This window comes from Phodopus roborovskii, unplaced genomic scaffold (genome assembly GCF_943737965.1).
Source record: "Phodopus roborovskii unplaced genomic scaffold, PHOROB, whole genome shotgun sequence".
In the NCBI taxonomy this organism is placed as follows: domain Eukaryota; kingdom Metazoa; phylum Chordata; class Mammalia; order Rodentia; family Cricetidae; genus Phodopus; species Phodopus roborovskii.
Genome location: NW_026126433.1, coordinates 13,395,942 through 13,417,693, shown reverse-complemented (window position 1 = coordinate 13,417,693; position 21,752 = coordinate 13,395,942). Strand labels below are relative to the sequence as shown.

Here is a 21,752-nt window from a genome sequence, read left to right as displayed (position 1 = left end):
GACTTTAATTTACTTCATTTGTTGGACTTTAATAAATTGGGAGGTCAGTCTGATTTGTGGTTTTTGTACCTTGTACACTGAAGGCATTTGCTATGACATTTGTATACTTAATTATTTTAAAACCTTTAAGCGTTGTGGTCTCAGAAAGAAATTAATTTTCTTTGACGTTATACACTGAAATCAAACACTGATCAGGCCTTATTTTGCAATGTGAAAACAACTTTACCACTTGCTGGGCCCAAATCTTCCACATATACATGCTTGGGACTGGGACTAGAGATTTAACAGGAGAGCAGTCATATGATGGGATTGTCGGGTATGTGTTTGCTAGTGATGGGGGGATGTCACTTGCCTCAGGGTATTTCAAGAGGCAGAATATGGGGACTATTTTCCTACATATAATCACTGACACAGCATAGTTCAAAACTTAGTAACTCTGACAGTGGCTTTGTGATCACAGCACTTTAGCAGAATATATAGTCACAGTATTTAGAAAGATATCTTCTTAAATCTCAAGATTTCTGATTGAACCAAAAAGGAAGGATTTTATGGCTCTGCTTCAGATGATATGACAGACTTTAAAGACTCCACATGGAAGGCCTCACCCTCCCTCGGGAGAAGAAAGGAGTTGGTGGGGGAAACTGTCAGTGATTGATTATAGGGTACTTTTAATTTAAAAGATTCAATTTTTTTCTTCAACTAAGAGTAAAATAATATTGAGAGTTTGAAAATGACTGTTCTATAATATACAGTTATTCTGCATTAATTCCAATTTATAGTATAAAATTCAAATGACAAATATCTTTATGGATTTTATAGTAATATTCTACTTTGTTATAGATGATACAATGGCTTATAATTCTCAGAATATGAAATGAATTAATGAATATTAGTAAAACTTGCTTAAACTTTCTGAAGACTGACTATATATAGCTTGAAAAATATACTACTTTATTTCATGTCTGACAAAAATTCATTTAAAACAATTGATCAATACACTTCATTTTATCCCAAATCTTCAAATAAATAATTTAGATTTTTTTTTTTTGGTAAAATAAAGGGTGCCATAGGTTCTGCCTTTGGTGCTGTGAGTCTAAACTCCAATTTTCTATATATAATCCTCAGTAAAGCAATGGCCATTTCAGTTTTGCCCATTTCCATCCTTCTAAAGAGATTTTATTTTGTTCCTCTGTGTTTCTTTATTGGTTTGAGTATGTTTGTGTAATACTTTCAGAGGCTGGGAGAGTGGGTCTCATGCCATAGCACTAGTCTTACTGGAGGTTGTGAACTGCCTTAGGTGAGTGGTAGGAACTGTACCTGACCTCTATTAGAACAACAGATACTGCTAGCTGTCAGCCACTGAGGTTTTCTGCATCTTAATCCATTTTGTTTTAATCATTATTGTTACCATTAATAACATCTACTTCTGGGTGAATGGTTATTACAAATAATTGCCTAGGGCTTCCTACCATGTTTATGTGCCCACGCAGCCTCAGAGAGCATAAACATCAATACAGTCCTTAAAATTTTCATGGTTTCTTATATTTCATCAACTGTTAGCATATACGTCTTACAATGTAAGAACCAGAATTTTCTAAGCCATGGTGTAAATAATGAATATGGTTAGCCTTGTAAGCAATAGAACAGAAAAAGACAATCTCCCTTATGTACTATGAAAGATAACCAACCAAACAAATACAAACAGAAGATGGATTATGAATGATTTGTTATACAAATAAATATAGGTGGAAGAAGTCACATTCAAAAATGTTTAATCTCTTTCCCAATATGAAAACAATGTTTGTGTACCTGAGTGTAATTCTGCCTATCTGAGAATCATCCTTAGGCCAAAATGAAATTGTTTCTCAATACCTTAGAGATACATAGAATATTGCTATCATGTTCCACAGGAAAACTAATTTGTCAAGGCTAAACTGTGTTCTAGTGTTTATTTTCATCATCTGTACCTTAAAATTATAATTTGAAACTCAAGAATGAGCTAGCTTTGTTAAAGTGGGATTGGGGTCATGTCCAAGACACTTACGGCTATGCATTTGCAGGTGAAATTTCTGATCCAAAGGAAAGAGAATCTATCTCAAAGTGCAAGAAGCAGATACTGAGTGATGTTTCTGAAAAAGTGAATTTGCTTGAAAACTCAAATTATAGACTTTATCATTTAAGGGAGTTTATTAGCAAAGTTAGAGCATTTAACCCTTGCTTGGGTTAAATACCTGTAGCTCAATAATGTTTACTTAAAGAAGTTGCTTTCTCTGTGGTCATTTTGGGAGATGGGCTGCAATTAGAAAAAACAAACAAACAAACAAAAAAGAGGCGCTTTAGAGAGAAAGACACCATGCTACAGAACTTGGGTAGAGGGACTTTTTTTTCTTTTTTATGGTTTTCTAAATATTATTTCATACACTCACACACACATATTAATTATTGTTTGTTATTTTACATATCGATCCCAATTCCCTCTTCCTCCCTTACCTCCTGACCCCCCCTCCCATCCAATTCCCCTTCCTCCTCCACAGGGAGGGTAATGCCTTCTAGGAGGGATCATCAAAATCTGTCAAGTCATTTGGAGTCTAGACCCTCCTGTGGAGGGGCTTTCTATTGGGGGAAAGTGAATGAAAAACAGGTAGAGGAGAAAGAGGAGACTAGCCTCTGGGGGTAGGAGTGGCAAAAGAGAGGAGAGAGGTAGAGAGGCAGGGAGAGAGAGAGAGAGAGGCAGAGAAACAATGAAAGAGAAAGATGAGAGGTGGGCAAGGCACTTTTAAAAGGGAAAGTAGTGAATGTGCATAGGTGGTGCTCTTAGTGGCTGCAGCTGAGGGCATATCCAGTCATAACCTCAAGGACAGGCCAACAGAATACTAACAGGGGAGAATCTGCTTTTTAAAATATTTTATCTTAGTTTTAAAGAGTATTTTTATTATTTTTTGAGAATTTAAGACAGTATATTTGAACAGGTTCATCTCTCCTCCAGGTCCTCCCACAGCTCTCTTCCCATACATTCTAATCTAACTTTGAGGTTTCTATTTTTTGCCTATACACCAATTCCAATTTGTATTGCCAAACTATATGGGGAGTGGAGCCTGCCCTGGCATGTGGCTGATCTGTCATAGGTCACACCGTTAAGGAAAAGTAATTCTCCTTTTCAAAAAAGTGTCAAATGCCAGTAGCTCCTACCTAAGCTGTGGTAGGATTTCTTCCATTGTGCCTAAAAGATAATGCCTCTGAATGAGATAGGTTAGGAGCAGGCTGTATCACTTCATTACTCACTGAGCCTTTTGATTGAGAGCAACTTCTTTCAAAACACAATGGGGAATTTGCATATTGAATTATTTAATCATTTATTTAACATTATCAATGATTTTTTCATGTTTCTGTAAATCAAATAATTTTATTCAAGAAAAAGGCGTAACTATCAAATCAAAGTCAAAATTTCTTTATCACCAGAGACTGAACATGAGAAGCAGCAATAATAAGGAAAAATACCAAGAGACATTTAATTCGCCTCAGAGTTATACCTGGAAAGAGTGATTTTCTTTACTTTTTTTGTAGCAAAAAACATAAGTTAATTAATTTAGCCATAGAAGTATAAAATATTCAGGTTCTTAGATATAACCATCATAGCTATAAATGTGGGGTAAATGGTAAACTGATATTATGTTTTTTTTCAAACATGTAAGATAATTGATATGCAGATGGGGAAAATAAATCACAAGAAATCCTTAGAGTGAATTTCATTAGAAAAAATGGGAACATGTGTTGAGTTTCATTAATGACTGTAGTTGAACACAGTCATAGAACCTGCCAAAAAAGCTGGTTTACTAACTTGTGAACTAAATGAACAGCTAGCTGTTCTTTGAAGTCCTGCCAAGCTAATGTCCAGGATAGTGATAAAAACCCACAAACAACAAATTACTCATCTTACACCATTTTAACATTGGGACATTGATTATTATTGTGTGAATAAATTCAAGCATTATTAGTTAATAATTGCAATTGTGTGGGTTTCTCTTTAGCTACACAATTCAAACATTTAAATAAGCTGTCTTGTGAATCTCAAGTATCTAAGACTTCCTTATGTATCTAGATTTAAATAAAAAGTGATTTACATATTGTCAGTGTACACTGAACAGGAAACCTTGTAAGAAGAGTAATAAACTTGAGAGACTGCTAGTTCTTAATACAGAGTGAAGGTTTGTAAACCTAGGAGATATAATCCTGCCAATACAATTACATTCTGTAATGGAAGACTTTATTGAAATAGTAAATTAGTGTAAAAAGGGATTTAAATCAGTATATTAGCTTGTATGGTCATTTCAGTTGACTTGTAGTAGAAGTCACATAAAAAAAAATAAATTAAGTAGAACCCATTGACTAGTATTATAATTCATGAGTATCAAGAAAGTGAAGATAATTTTTCTCATCAATAAACTGAATAAAATAGAAAATAAAATACAGTCTTGAAATACAAGTATATAGAAGTATATTTTATGCAAATTTACTTTTCTCTTTTATGGCAAGGATAATAAAAACCAAAGTTCATTTCGGTACGTCAATTATAATTATTAAGAGCAGAGTGAGAAACAACAAAGATTATATGGTAGTTCTCCCATCACAATTCCTATAATCTTGCACTAGTAAAAAATATCCACATGTTAAATTAAAGTGTGATACATGAAAATCGTTTAGCAAAGTCACATAGCAATAACTTTCCTTAGTGTGTTACCAAGGTGCGTGGATAATCATGCTTGCCCAAACACTGAATGACCTCATGTGTTTTTATATCCATTGCTGTCCACAGTTGTTAGACAGTGACCACTTGTAAGACCTGTATGGAAAATATGTCAGAAAAACCCAATAAAATCAGGACATTTAAAGACAGTATAACAAACACATCCAAAAGCATGAATGGCTTAACTGGATGAGTAGAAGAGTATAGGCACATGTACAAAATTTATTAAGTCCTTGCTGGCTAGGTGTGCCTCAACTAGACTCAAGCTACAGTCAGTATGAAAGAGAGATCTTCAACTGAGAGTATATCCCAATCAAACTGTTTTATGGGCAAGCCTATGGTGCACTTTCTTGATTGATGACAGATGTAGGAGGTTCCAGACCACTGTGGGCAGTACCACCTCTAGGTAGTTGGCCCTGAGTTGCCTAAGAAAGCAAACTGAGTAAGCCATGAGAGCAAAGCCACTATGTGATGTTCCTCCATGGCCTTTGCTTCAGTAGCTGTACCCAGGGTCCTACATTGAGTTCCTGTCCTCGGTTCCCTCAGTGAAGGACTTATAAGATGAAAGATGAAATAAACGCTTTCCTCCTACAAGTTGATTTGTTGATGGTGTTTTATCATAACTTGAGAAACCTTAAATAAGGCAAATGTCACATGCTTCTCATTAGGACTTTGATTCAGTTAGATTGAACACATTTCAAATGCTATAGGAATAACTATATAGGGTTTCTCTTAATGAACTGGTAGGTTTTCAGTTAGGAAAAATTACTACAATGTTTCAAAATATTGGCATGCTAAATATTACCCTGTTTAATAAACTTTTATTTAAAATTAAGCTGTTACATCATCATGCAGACATGTAAAATGTCAAATAGTGATAGAAAATAGCAAAACTTGAAAAGTAGTATTTTCTCTTTTAAGAGATGCCTGATATCACACTGGAGCTTACCAATAGGGACCTATACATTTAAGATATACAACACATCTGAGGATGGTTGCATGGTATTTATTGGGTTTTGGATTGGGTAACATTGTATTGTGAAATAAATATCCTCAGTATGTAGTTAGGTTTCAATGTGGCTCTCAAATTTTCATGTTTGTTACTGAAAGATGTATAGCATCATTTCTTCATTAGGAATCTTTTAGTGATATCTCATTATGAGGTCTTGTTTTCATGATAGTACCTCAAGGTAATACGTTTATTACCATAGAACTTTAAAGATTAACCATTGGGTATAACCCTGGACTATGACTAATTATTAAATATCAGCACATTAGAACATCAATCCAACAAAAACTGCTAATAAATGCCTCTAATATTTTTAAGTCAGATTTCTGATAAGTGGAGTATTTGAACTAATACCTCACAGGATTTATTTTGACTCCTTGAAAACTATGGCATGAACAGGTAAGAGGAACAATATGTACAGTGAATTAAGAGGGTGACTAACATAACAGATGGATAAAACACTATAAGCAGCACCCTTAGATTAAGACAGGAAGTAAAAAAGGACAGTAATATAGCTAATTAGAAAACAAACTAGTTGTTTGGTATCACAGGACTTGACTTACATGACTGATTGAGCTTTGAGTGGGACTTGAAGTCCGTTCATATTTCATTCCACTGTCCTATAATGCATGTGTTGGACTTCAACCAATACCATTGCCTTTTTCCTGTGAATTCTGCTGCAGTGTATATCATACTGATATCTTGCTCTAGCTGTTATTGCATACTTTATGTTTCTGGAGAATAGGGGAATTTCATTTGTTCATTTTGTTCTGTAACACTTAAAGCAAATTCATACACAACTTCGGTTCTCTATGAATACCTATCCAGTGAGGAGCTGACCGGGAGATGGGGGATTGTAAAGTATTCCTGCCTACTTCTAGGCCCAATGCACAAAAGAATCTGTGATTTGATATACATGCACTGCATATCATAGTGGAAAACTTTAGTTCTTACTTTTCTTTTGCTGTAAAGAGATAACCTGACCAAGGCAACTTATAAAATAAGGTATGTAATTGAGGGGATATTTACAGTTTTAGTGGGTGAATCCCTGACCATCATAGCTGGTAGCACAGCAGAAGGCAGGCTGGCATGACTCTGAAGAAGTAGCTGAAAACTTATATCTACTCCATAAGCATGAGATAGAGACAAAGTTAATCGAATGGTATGAGTTTCAGAAACCTCAAAACCCACCCTCAGTGATACACATCCTCCAGCTAAGCCAGACCTTCTCCAAGCCCACACCTCCAAATCCTTCCCAAACAATTTCGAAAACTGTGGACCAAGCATTCAAATGTATGAGTCGTTTCAATTCAAAACACCACACCTTATGTATAAAAATGCAAATTGAATTCCAAAGAGCTTATAAACCTGAACAAGCTCTATGAAGTTTTTGTAAAACTTTGCCTGTGCTTTGCAGTTTCATAGTATTAATGTGGTCACTTAGTTTTCATTAGACTCTCCAGCTTCTGTCAAATAATCAAAACTACTGTGTAGGTTGAATATGGCTAGATTAACTACATTGATATGCACAAGTGCCTCAGGCTTTCCCCAAATAAATCCATCAAATAAGTTTTGAGACATACAGAACACTGACTAATATATGGATGATTATTTTTTTCTTTTTATTGGGGCAAAATCAATACATTATGTGATCTATGAAAGATGATTGCAAAACCTGAGAGAGAACTATAAAGAGACATATAAGATATGCACTTTTGTATTGTATGCTAGTGTTTTTTTACTCCATCTTAGCAGCAATGCAGTAAGCTGTTTTATATGAAGTCAGATGTGTTCATCAACTAAGGCCTCTGACGTGTCTATGTTCTATTGTGCATTTAGATTTTACACTAATTCATTCAGAAGAACTAAGTGAATATAGATACATATACACAAATACATATACATGCAGTGCATATTTAAATGTTTGTGAATGACAGAATAGAAAAGCATTCTTAATATTAGTAGTAGGCTAATTTAAATTCACTTTGTCATATATAAAAATGTTCTGAAACAATAATGCAATTTAAACAAGATCCAAAAAAATTAAAAAACAAACAAACAAACTTAGTTATGTTAACCATTGCTAAAACTTACATGAAAACACCAAATGATGCTTCCATCCCAAAAATTGGTCCTGACATGAGGGTTCTTGTATGTCCAGACCTTGATGTTGGCACTATAACTAGTACAACTGCTTTAGGGAACTTATTGCTTGTGTCAGCTGTATTTATCATGTGTCTTCCCTGTGGTATACATTTCTTGTTCTATATAAACAGCTCAAAAGAAACAGTGTCATTATTCTGTTAACACTCAGAAGTCTCCAGGAGTGGTGTACAACTAGAAAGTGAAGGTAATGATCAAAATTTGTACTTGAATTTTTGGTTAACTTATATGTTAGCATTTAATATTTCAGTGTATTTTGCTAACATTTTTATATAATTGTACAGGTTCTTCATGCCTATTAAGTATACATTCTCACTGCCATTGTAAGTTACTTCACTTCAGTTTCATCTGATGAATTGAGGCAGTGAATATGCAAAAGAGAGAGATAATCAATGGTTTGAAAATATATAATGAATGTCTTAAAATGTTTGGGGACTCAAAAATATTACTCTCTGAGTTTTAGAATAAGATTTTCAAGCTCTAAAACTTATACCAATTTCAAGTGATGTGATCACTTTTGAATTTGTTAAATTAGAAGCCCAAAAAGGAGCAAAAAAGCACATTCAACACAGGAGGAGAAAAATCAGAAAAAAATAGCTGACCAAGAGACTCGGTTCTTGTCTCTGGTTCATGTTTGATTGCTAAGTCATTGATAGACTATAGATTTTCTGGAAAACAAATTAATTTGTCATTATTATGACTTCCAAAATGTAATACTTTTATGCACATTAATAAACACATTAATCAAAGTAAATTTAATTTTCTTTCAATATGATTCTAGTTCATTTTCATACAAGGTTGGTATATAAGTAATTTCAATATAGAAACAAAAAAATTTCTCTCCTAAATAAAAGGAGGGGTGGATCTTGACATGAAACATTTATTATTTATATACCTCCTTCCTCCTATATAAATGGCTGCACATACTAAAAGTTTCTAAGTTTATCTTATGAAAATATTTAAAGAAAATTTTAACTTACTTTGTTTTATTAATTAAATGTGTTCTTCAAAAGGTTTGGCATGTATTTAGCATGCTACATTCAGCTTATTCTCTTCCCATACTTTATTAACACAGAAAACCACAACAGGTCAAAGTGCAAAGAGTGTTTTTGAAGTTTTCAGCCATAGATGAAATATCAAAAACACAACCCACCACCACTGCAATAAAGCGCAGGGAACATTGTGGAACAGGGTTGGAAATGTAGTCAGATGAAGGAATTGTGGAAGACCAAGGGAAAATTATGTTCTGGAAATGACAGTAACTCTGCCCTCATAACCTACAGATACTGTCATTGCCTGCACAAGTTCTGTATCCAATCAAGCCAGTCAACATAGGAAGAAATAAGGTGCTACTGATGGATAAGGGAGAGTCAACGTTCTTTAAGGTTATTGCTTCTTGGTTGATTTATCATGCTGTAGTTGATAGCTACACAGGTATATGGAAAGCAAAAGTTACAGTCAGTGTGTTAAGAAAAAATAAAATAAATAAGAGGCCATAGAGTATAGAGAAGTGAATTAAGAGAATAGGAAGTACCAGGGAGAAGTTAAAGTGATGAGTCAGTGGTAAATATTATCAAAAAACATTGTATGCATGTATGAAATTCTTTTTTTCACTTTTTAAAATTTAAAGCAGAAACAATCTTATTTTACATATCAATCCCAGTTCCCTCTTCCTCCCATTCTTCCACTCCCCCCTCAAGTGACCCCAAAACCCATCCCCTTTCTGCTTTCCAGGGAGGGTGAGGCCTTCCATGAGGGATCCTCAAAGTCTATCACATTATTTCAAGCAGGGCTTGAAATGTGTTTAAGCTGAGAGAGAGTATCTCTCTATGGGGAATGGGCTCCTAAAGTCCATTCATACCATAGGAATATATATTATATTTAAAGTTAAAATAATAATAAATATAATTTAAAATATAAAGAGAAAAAAAGTACATTTACCTAAGTTAGTCCTACAGTTGAATGTCTTATTGTCAATCTCTACATATGCACAATAAAAGAATACCAACAAATGAAGTTCTTTCTCAGTATCTGGGCTGTGTCCTGGCCACCTATTTATTTAGAAATATCTGAACATAGAAAAATATACAGCTGGTTTCCTTTGATGGACTTCTCGTGAGTCTTATAAAGAAGCCATATAGAATTCATGGCATGCAGACTAGGGTACAGCTGATCATAAATGTGCACATTTTTCCATTTGCTCTTTTTTCATTGTCTTTCTTCAGTATGTGACATATGGAAAGTCAATGAAAAATTATCAAACTAGAAAATATTTGTGAAAGTCATAAAGTATCCTATTGCTTTTTATTTTAGTCAAGAATTATGGTGATGAAGTACACTTGATCTCTATTTAGTTCATTTGCTCTGGTATGCACTTAAAGCCCTGTGGCCATGAGAAAGGCCATGTTCAGCATATGCCACAGAGATTGGGCTAGGCAGAAACTGCACCTCAGTGATGGTGTTGCTATCTTCATACAGAGAACCAGCATGGCCAACTTCATGTTCAGTAAATGTTATGATAATATAAGTGGGAGATCAACAAAGGAAAAAAATGTCTGCTAAATTACTGAGTTATGTGAGAAATGATTATTAGTGGTAAGATGTGATAAACTTTACTGTTCACAGCACTTTCTTAAAAAATAAACTTTTCCTCTTCCACAATGATTTTCACAAATCTCTTCACTTTTGTTCATATTTCCATGTCTCATTATTCAGCCTGACCTAGCTTCATAGCCACAGTTCTGCTTCAGTCTCTCAAGTGCTGGTATTACAGGCATGTGCCATCATAACCATCCTCGTACTTTACAAATATATGTATTGCTGAACTGCTGGCTGCCTTTAGTAATGGCCTTGATGCTGTTTAAAAAAGTAGGACAGGCCCAAAATTTACTAAAGTGCAAACCAGTGGAAGTAATGCCAAATTAAGCATAGAAATGGCACAAATATAAATTAGGAATGTAAGATCTAAATTTCAAGTAAACTTACTTTTTACTGCACCTATAACAGAATAACTAATAATTTCTTATGAATATACACATAAATAATATTAGGTAAAGAATTCCATAGTATGGTAAATTTTAGGGTGATTGATAAATAAAACAAAAGCTAGCTGAGTTGGCACAAATTTATAATCTCAGCACTTGGTGGCAGAGGCAGAGGCATCATAAGTTATGGGTCAACTTGGTCTTCAACATGAACTCTAGACTGTTCAGTGCTACATGTAGAAATTCCTTTTCCAAAAAACCAAGCAGACAACTAAACAAACAAACTGGTGCAATGACAGAAGCTCTTTAAAAAACTTACAGATCATTTTATGAACACTTAAGTGAAATAAATCAAGAAACATTAACTTAGACAAGTATGCAGTCTTGAGCATTTATTTCCCACATGTGGTCCATCTTACCTCTAGAACCAGTTGTTGGAGAGAAGGAGATGCTACTGGATGCAGACTGGTGTTGCCACGGACAGGACTATGGAGGCTAATATAAGCTACAGCATTGTTTTGTAGAATCTTTGTGAAATCCTGAAATAAAAATTACAAAAGTTTTACCGTGGGGGTAATTAAGATAATATGTTCTGCCTTATTAGGACAATACACACTTTGATGTTAAAATATAACTCTTTTTTTTGTATGTATACTTCCTCCAATTAGACTGCTGCTAAGGTAGTACTTATACAAAGTAATAATTTTAAGAGAAAAGGCTGAAATGTAAGTATAATGTTCAGTACAATTACATAACACAGATTAGGAATTTTTTTCAGTGGTGGTGCCTAATGTTATAGTTATTGAATTAGAGAACATAATTGGTGAGTTTCACTGGTTAGGGCTAACAGATTTTTTCCTGTGAATCAGTAAGCTAATTTACAGCAATAAACTCTTATTTTGAGGAAATTTGGACAAATAAGAACTGTGAACCTGAAGATATTACCTTTTAAAAACCATTATGAATACTGCATGTACTAATGGAATGAAATGACTCATCAGCATGGTATTACATTGATGACCCCTGCCCAGCTGTATTAAAGATATCTGATCCCACAATGTGAGAAGAAAAATCAGAGGTATTTACATCCTTGACGTATCTCTACTTAATGTTGCAAATTCATCTTCAGATTGAGAGATGAATAATTATTTAAAAGTAATTCATCTTTCAAATGAACACATGAGTAATTAAAAACACTTTAGTAGTTTCACATATAATGTGGTAATAGTTGTCAATTATTACTTAAAATCTATAAAAACAACTCTTATAACAAATGAACGCATAGACCTTCCTATTTCAGTTAATGTGGCTTCCACAAGCACCACAGGAGACAGTCAGTCACATACTTGAGAAATCTAATCTCCGAGAAGTCAAGCTTTTAAAAATAACATGTCTATGACAGAAAAAATTAGAATTCTTATTTCCTTACTCCAAAATTTGTAATATTTCCAGAGGGACATGTGAAAAAATATTCTTCATATAAGGAATGGTGCTCTAAAAGATCCTATTTTATGAAACGCCATATTTCCCACAGGGATCAATGTTGGTGCTCAGTCCATTCTCTATTACTTGCATGGCTACAATTGCCACTTACAAGTTATTGAGCAACTTTGCTTAATCCTGTTAACCTCAACAGAGTTTCCAGGGGTTTCTGTAAAAGCAAAATTATAGAGAGTAAGATGGAACATGAACCAAGCTTTTTCTTGCTCACCTCCACTCAGGATCACTATAAATGAAAGTGTCTCTTTATCAGGAGGCACAGATTTCCTAATAGTCAATGGAATGAACAACCAAGGGTCTATGCTTCCCTTCACATGGATGGTATTGAAATGTTTTTGTGGGGTACAACAGTGCAATATATTATATAGAAAATTACAGATTTTTTTATTAGCCAATGGTGAACTATGAAACCCTTGATCTTTATATTACTTATGTCTTTGTCCATCTACTAATTTAAGAGTTCAGAAGATAACTAAATTTGTATTTTTGCTCAGCTTCACACACACACACACACACACAAACACAAGAGCAATCTACATATATACTTCTATTTAATTAAATATAAATACATCTCTCAATATATTTACAGCTAATTGAAATAGAATGATATCACTTTCCCTCCCCCAGGCCCTCCTTCCACTTTTCCTCACTCTAAACCTTCTATGATCCTAATCATTTCATTTTTAAGTTGATAATTGAGTTTTTATTATTGCTATATTCATATACATGTATATATATATGAACAAGTATATAAATACATCCCACTGACTCTATTTTTGTTGTTTGTTTGTATACAAGTAAGTTTTCAATTATTTTGAACTCATGTACAATAGCAGTTTTTATATTTGGTCTCTGTTGAAAAGTAACAGAATTGTCAAAAGGAACAATAAAATCAAAAAGTACTTTAAATAAATTAATATTTTATGAGTCACAAAATATTTATGTGTTCAAAAATTTGTTTCCAAACATGCAAATCCATATTTATTTAATTTTATCCTTTGATGACTGACAGCTAAATACTTGCAAGGAATTTTTGCAATAAAATTCTCTGTGAATTTGAGTTTAAGATATGTAACTTAGGAAATAATGTAATAAAAATCTATTTTATGGATGTGGTTTGAACATATTTATTAATTAAATATTAATATAAATTATTTGTGGAAGTTGTAGACATAGGGGAACTTGTTTAAAAACAGCCCATTCCACATAGAGGGATACTCTCTCAGCCTAGACACATAGGGGAGGGACTAGGCCTTGCTTCAAATGATATGACAGACTTTGCAGATTCTCCATGGAAGAACTCACCCTCCTTTGGTAGCAGAAGGGAAATGGATTGAAGGTTGTGGGGACAGGGTGGAGGGTATGGTAACGGAATTGCGATTAACATGTAAAACAAGCTCATTTAGAATTTAAATAAAAAAAATTTAAAAAGAATTACAAAAAAAGATGTTTTCTTAACATTTATTAGAAAATTGAATCAGTCTCATTGATTTATAATTAGTGAAACAGTACAAACCCATCAACATGCAAAAGCTGTTTTTAAATTGTTTTAGTGATCTTGAAGCCATGGAATAAACTTTAAAATTTTGTTTCAAGGGCTATTGTTTTTCTCCTGGAATTAAAAAGTTTCTCAGACAAAGAAATGTCTTCATTGGAAGAAAATACACACATTTTGAAATAGAATCTTCTCACCACTCACTTGAATACCCTGAAATAATCTCACCTGAGGACTTTGGGAGTCTTGCTTAGGTTACTTACATGAGTGAACATTTTCTCAGCTTTAAGATTATTTCCCTTTCTAAAAGTACATGATGGAGTCGTTCTTTTTTTTTAAGAATATTTTTATTTCATGTGTATTGTCCTCTAAGTAGAATTGTAATTACCAAGTAAACACTACTACAACTGATTTGCAGGTAGTAGGTCTCAGAGTAATGGACCAAGATAAGTTTTTGATCACATAGAACCCACAAAGGAATAACTCAAATTTCCTCTTATCAATTAGAAGATAGGAAGTCCTTTTGATGAGTTTATTATTTTCTTTGCCTTCAACAATATTAGACTATAACATCTGGAAAATAAAAGAATGGAAGATAAAAGGAAATAAAATAAAATAATTATAGTTAATGAATATATTTCACCTCTCCCCATTCATAGGAGCCAATATTGCCCCAGGTCGTTCCTCCCCAAGAACAGAAAACAATAGTACGTTCTGGTCTCCATCCTTTCTTCACTCTTAACATCAAGGCTTGGATAAATGCTGTGATTATTGCAGTACTGCTGGCCCATTCTTGTCCATTATAATTGTATCCAGCATGGTGGTTACTGCCAACTATAATATACCGGTCTGGAAATAGAATAAAATAAGAACTATTAAAACAAAATGTAAACCTAACAATGATTTTAATGACATTTACATAAGCCTATTGCATAAGTAAGCAACAATTAAGCCAAATTGTTCTGGTAATTAATAGCACTTTAACATTTTCCACCCCTTTCTTGGTTCATACATCTGGGTATATCAATGCAGGAGCAGCTTAAAGTAAATTATGAATCTACAGCTTAGTTCCATATTACTGTCCTCTGCAACATGAATATTAATTAATGAAGTCTACAAATATTTCACAATGAAACTCTTATCTATCATTTTTCCAGCACCATGATGGGAAGTGCACAGCAAACAATGTGGTGAGTGTTTGTTGAATAGCAATGAGCTATTAATACATCTGAAAAGAAGTGTCTTGGGAGCTGTGTACGTTAAAAATTTGTTAGTCAAGTACAGATTTGTAAAAAGAATAGGTATTTAAGGATCTACTTGTAGTTTCAATTTAAATTTCTAACCCTTCTCCATTCTCTAAAGGAAAATAAAATTCACCACCATCAATACAGAACTACCGATAATTTAATTTTCACATATTTTATTTCATGTGTTCACACACAGTTCATTTGATGTTCCTATAGAAAATTTTCCACAATTCATAGATGTTATTTTTTCAGTGTATTTCACTGACTATTCACATCACTAAAATAGGATCAAATTACAGCTCCAGAGATTTCTCCTGTTTTTGTTATTTTGTTTTTGTTTGTTTGTTGTTTTGTTTTGTTTGGTCAGTGCATGTTATTTATAACAGCAACAGAGTTCACTCTATTTGATCAAATAACAAAATGCATTTATGAAAGAACATTCTCATCATTGTTTGATTATGAGCTGTTCCATGTAACTATACAGGCAGGGGTCAGCAAGCACGTACAGTGGATATAAGCACTGTGACCTTAGTTTGATTCTGGGACCCACATGGTAAAAGGTGAGACATGACACCTGTAAATTGTCCTTTGACTTCCATATCTTACTAGTAGTTGCCTTAAATAATTATGCACACAAGAAATATAAGTATCAATGTAATTTTTTGAAAAGTATGCTATCTTTGAAGGAATCTGTATTGGAGTTCATATTTACCAAACAACTGATTTTATGGCACCTGGGAGTTTATTTAAACTATCTGTGCCTTTTAGATTTTAACCTCTCTATTTTAAACAATGACAACTAATGGATACTTCAGTCCATCAATTAAATTACTTTATTATTTATAAGCCACTTTGAACAGTATTTGACATAAAGTAGGCCCTACATCTATATGGATCAAATGGATTATCCTTGACTAGAGTAGGACAAAGATTGCTTCTAAAAAAATTTAATGGTATAGAATCACTTAAATTTTTAATACTGAAATGAAACCAGTGTGGATTTAAATTTTTTACCGCTATCATAAACTGTACTTAATGGGATATAGGGCTATATACAATGTTATATGACTGTATATTCAAATACTAAATGTATGGGTATTTTTCCCTCATATCCCAGAAATGTATGAACATTCTGCTTGAGATGAACTGTACCCTTAATAAATTAACCAATGTATGTCTCTGGATTTTATCATCAATAATTAAGAAATCTCATGCACAAGCAAACTTTTTAACTTTTTATATGGAATTCATATTAAGCAATATTTGAGAACTTTTGCATGCAAAACTTCTTTTGGTAGATTAAAATTCCATTAGCATGAATCTGGTGTACTTTTTATACATACAAATATGTTTTCTTGTGGTGAGTTACCAATGGAATAGTGATAATAAATATTCTCATAGTTCAATTGGATGTGTTTATAGTTAAAGCCACTGAAATAGGTAAAATACACTCACATAGAGTCCCAAGTTAATTTGTGTCTGTGTCTAAGGATGCTGTGATGACAAGTTATACAATAAAGGAACCAGAGAGAATAAATACATTGCATGAAAATTTTAAAGTTGGCTGTCAAGGAATAGAGAAGTAAAACTTCATTTCAAAATTCTCTGGGTCAGCAATTAGGTCATTTTAAGCAGTGACATAGAGAAAAATAATTCTCCAAAGAGAGTTGTTTAAGTGTCCAAGTCTTATCCACAGAAGTGGTTTGAGTGTAGTAAAATCTTAATGGTGCTCTGAGAATAGCAGATTGTAAGTTAAAGTGCTTAGCACACATGAGCAATAAGATCAGTCCCTGGAACCTGTGATGGAAGGAAAGTAGTAATTCTGGAAAGTTGTCCTCTGATGCCCACCATGGCACTGCTGTGCCCATTCTGTCTCTCACACACATACTTAATAAATGAATGTTTAATGAAATAGAAACTGCAGTAAACTTCATGGGCTCTCATGGCCATTCAGTGATTTGGGATACAGCCTTATGAAGAGACAGAGTGTGCTGGTGTTAGTCTATTAACTGATATTCCATCAACAGTTCATAAGAAGGTGTAAGTTATTTAGCATCTAAGCAGACACAATTTCCATAAAAAAAACTTTCAAAGCACATAGACATTGGGAGAACCAAGAGTGGACAATATATTCAGGCTGGGGCAGAGATTCACATTAGAAACTTTTGTTTGGAGATAAAAACTTGATTTTTTTCAACAAGTGCATCATTAAAACCTATGATATTTTCTTTAAAGTATTTGTCATTGAATTTTCCATAGATTCATGGAAATAAAATAAAAATATTCCCTTTTGATTTTCATCTCTATTTAACAAACACAAACTCTCCCTTTGTCTCCTTTCTTGGCCTTAAACACACCCTGCCTGCCATTGCTTAGATTTGTTGAGATGTGGTAGGAAAGAAAGGAAAACATATTTCAATCTTTCATATCAATCCATTCCTTTAGTCATCTAAACCTATAGTTACATATAAAGTAGGATACTTAACTCCATGTAAAAATTATTATTGGACATAGAACAGTTCGGTCATTTCACGTGAATTAGGAACTAGATTATAACTACTTAATCCAACTTACCTGGTGATGTCAAGCCTTTTAGATATCCAACAACATTAAATACTGCTTTAAATTCTGTGACTGTCTGCACTTGCAAATGTATAGTTCTTTTTTCTGAAAAAAAAATTAAAAACACATGTACTGTTGTGTTTCCTTCAAAACATTGTTTATCTAATATCATCAGTAAAATAATTCCACATGATTCACCTTTTCCTGATAAAGTTACATTTATTTTTTTTTGCTGTTGCCAAATATTAAGACTATTTTATGGATTTCTCTTGCTATTGTCACTTTGATACAGCTGCCAGCTTCCTGCTCTGAAAACTGTGAAGAGACAAGCCTGAATCTTATGTTTTTTCCAGTGCGGGGTTTAACATAAGAATACACAGGAAACCACTGGGTGAATTAGGAAAGTTATAGCTTGCAAAAGAGGGTAAAACAGACAGATACGATTATTTCTGTGAATATTAATAATTTTCTGTCTTCAGAACATGAGCGTAAGAAAAGCACACAATTTCTCTGTGTGACTCATTGTTATATCAGCATTGAAAACTGTACATAAAATACAAGTATTATCCCTAATGCCTATTGTCATATAATACATTCTATTTTCATAGATTATATAATAAATATCTACTAATTTCTCCACCTTTTTGTTTTTATTGATGTTTTGTTTGCATGTGTTTTGTTGTCCATGTGTGTGCATAGAGGTCAAAAGAAGAGATTAAATCTTTTGGGGGCAAGAGTGGGTAATTGAGGATGGTTATTTTGTATGGTTTAACTTAGAAAGCACTTTCTTGGGACTGGCACTATGGCCAAGCAGTATCTTTCTAGACTGATGATCTGAGTTACATACCTGGGATCCACATTGTAGAAGGAGAGCTCAGAAAGATGTCCTATAACCTCATGCATGTAACATGGTTCTTACATGCCATGTTAAGTAAATAAATAAGGGTAATAAATTATTTTAAGAAGGTTAAAAGACTTCTTTATTCTAATTACATGTAATTCACATGTTCTTCAAATATTTGAAACACTGAGACTTGAATTTTTTTTTTTTAAGTTGATATCATTGATCCAGGTCTTTAACTATGGAAAGTAAATTTTTATTATATAATTTATTGTGTAGTTTGTCTTACTGAAGCAGCTATCATATAGATTTCTAATATATATGGGTCATTTTTAGCTTTACTGTTGTGTTTCAGTTTAACATTTATTAAGCTGATCTAATCAGCATATCATCACTATACAGTTACTTCCTGAATTTGATTGTATTGATGGACTATACTTTCAAATGAACTTTAATGCTAACTTTTTAAGTTTCATGTATTTGGTTTTGATTTTGCTTTTTTCCCCTTTAGGATTACAAGGCACCCATAGACGTATCTGAGGAAATAATAATCATTCTTTAGTATACAAATGTCGTATATTTCCTGGTTGATTTCACTTGTCTTTATGTCTGTCAACAAAGTTTTATATTTTCTCCTCAACAGTTTTGTATAACTATTATTGCATTTATTTTTATTGTTTTGTATATATTTTTCTAACAACTTATATTACAGACAAGAACATCATTTATTTTTATACTTTTGATTTATAATGTAAGATTTTACTAATCTTCAATATGTCATAGTAGTTCATCCATAGGGTTCTTTTTTATAAATATATAATTTTAAAATTGATTTTTATGAATTCCCCAGTCTTTTAATGTCCTCTACCCTTGTAGCCTCTTCCCTGTTCAAAGAAAATAAAAATAGAAATACAAATTTTAAAGCAATTACTTTATTCATCCAGCTTTTCTGCTTCTCCATCACTTATTCAATTGTTGTAGTGGTTTTGGGAGCTGCAGTATGTCATACCATATACCTTTTGCCAAAGCAGCTTTCCTTACAAATGTTTATTGCAATGAGCCATTGGTCTGGTTCAAGGTCTCTGGTCTGTACTACACTGAACCCTCAGTGAGACTCTTTTTGGATATTCTGCCATTGCCCTGTTTCTTTGAGATCCTAGTTCCACAAAACTAGTCCCTTGAGGCACTCCAGGAAATCAATGATGGAGTAGATGTTGTGGTGGGCCAACTCAAAGCCCTGTATATGGGCCTGGATAGTAAGCCCAGACTTCCACTAGGACCACCCCCCAACCCTCCACCCTCTGCAGGAGCATGGCCAACTCTCCCTTGTCCTTGCCTTGGGACCAACTCTCCCAGGGCCATAGAGGTGCAGAGCCAGCTCAGCAAGATTCTTGAATGTCAACATGGCCTCAGGTGGCAGGCCAGACCATGGGCATCTTTGTGGCTTTTGATGGTAACACAGATCACAGACATCAACAAAGATGCAGTAGAACCATGGATCCATACATGGTCTTTGGTAGCAGCACCAGCCTGGACATTATCATGGCTTTTGGTGTCAGTGTATGCCTCTCACATCAACCTGTTCCTCACCTGCTGTCACATTTCTGATACTGCCTCCCTCCACAGCACCTGACTTGCTTTGTTTCTCTTTCTCTCCCATCTCTATATTATGTACTTGCTCATTGTAGTGGTGCTCATTCTATCTGGCCCACACAGCATGGTGACATGCTGGGCCTGTCGTCTCTCAATCACTAGGGTTTTTGATGTTGGTAGTTTTCCCTTTCATATGTATATGCATGAGTGTCTATTTGTGCACATATATGTAAATATGAGTACACTTGTATGTGTGCACATGTGGAAAACAGAGGTTGACATATGGTATCTTTTTCTAGTGTTCTCTTATTTATTAATTTTTTTGTATGTGTCTGAGGCATGTGCTCATGCTTGTGCATACGTGTGTGTGTATGTGTGTGTGTGTGTGTGTTTATGTGTGTGTATGTATATGTGCATCTGAGTATTTGTCTGTGCATGTTCTCACATTTGTGTGTACCTGAATGTGGAGGCCTGATATTGATATCAGGAATCCATCTTGATTACTACCTATCCTATTCATTGAGGCCAGATCTGTCAGTTGAGCCCATAGCTACATGATGTGTCTGGTTTCACCACCCAGTTTGGTTTGTAGATTCAAAAAAATGGGACTTCAAAAAAACTGGAACATTGATACACCCAATCAGCTTTTACTTGGCTTCTGGGAACACAAACTTCATTCTTCACACTCATATGGTAAGTGTTTGGTCACTGAACTATCTATCCAGCCCTCTTTTCATGGCTGAGTCATCTGTTCAGCCTCCTTTTGCCTTCTGACAAGGTCTCTCACTTAACCTCTAGTACACCAACTATCTAGATAGGCTGGCAAGCAAGACCAAGGGGTCTGCCTATCTCTGCCTCCTAAGACTGAGATCACATATATTCGCCCACTGAGCCATCTGATTAACCTTGCTTACTGCTAGTAACCTATCATTTTGCCCTAGAGTCCATGAAGAGAGAAATGGGCAAAAACATTGTTGTTTTATCTTTGCCTTTTATTATTAACTTAAACAGATTTTTTTTTAACATTTTATCTCTTATAACATTCTTGATATATGTTTCTGGGAAATTCCTTTTATCAAATTAAGAAATTCACTTCTATTGTTATTTTGCTAAGAGGTTTTCCCACAAGCAGAAGTTGAGTCATAGATGAAGAGAGCTGGAAGCTTTTCATTTCACAGTGTTTGCAGATATGTGCATTTCTGGAATGCGCTGTACATTGTCAAGATATGCATTACACTTGGTGATAGTTTCACTCACAAAATGCATATACACACATTAAGTATTTATTAAGCAACTTTATATCTAATTTTACTGGATTACTTTGATATGTGGATTACACAAACTTCCAAATACTTTAGGCATCTTTCTTCCTCTTACAGATTCTATTAGATTATGAAAAATGCAGAATATCACTTGCACAAAAGGTAGGATTAAAATATGAAATTTTACTTTGTCTTTATTACTATTGTATTAAATGGAATAATTCACCTCAAATTTTATGTACTGGTTTTATTAACATAATTTATTCATTTAAGTGATTTACTCACTAATTTTTAATTTTCTTATGATTTATTTATTCTTTTAAATTTCATTTTACATTCCAACCACAAATCT

At 33.8% G+C, this 21,752-nt stretch overlaps 1 protein-coding gene across 1 annotated transcript in view; it reads right to left on the bottom strand.

Annotated features, from left to right (window-relative positions):
* The window catches only part of Naaladl2 (N-acetylated alpha-linked acidic dipeptidase like 2), a 659,654-nt gene that overhangs the window by 331,510 nt on the left and 306,392 nt on the right, over positions 1 to 21,752 (bottom strand). Inside the window, exons 7-9 of the mRNA XM_051185714.1 lie at positions 17,717 to 17,809; positions 14,539 to 14,744; positions 11,320 to 11,439 (exon numbers count right to left, since the gene is read on the bottom strand). Of these exons, the coding sequence (XP_051041671.1) occupies positions 11,320 to 11,439; positions 14,539 to 14,744; positions 17,717 to 17,809 (419 nt within the window). The remainder of the gene's footprint in view (positions 1 to 11,319; positions 11,440 to 14,538; positions 14,745 to 17,716; positions 17,810 to 21,752) is intronic.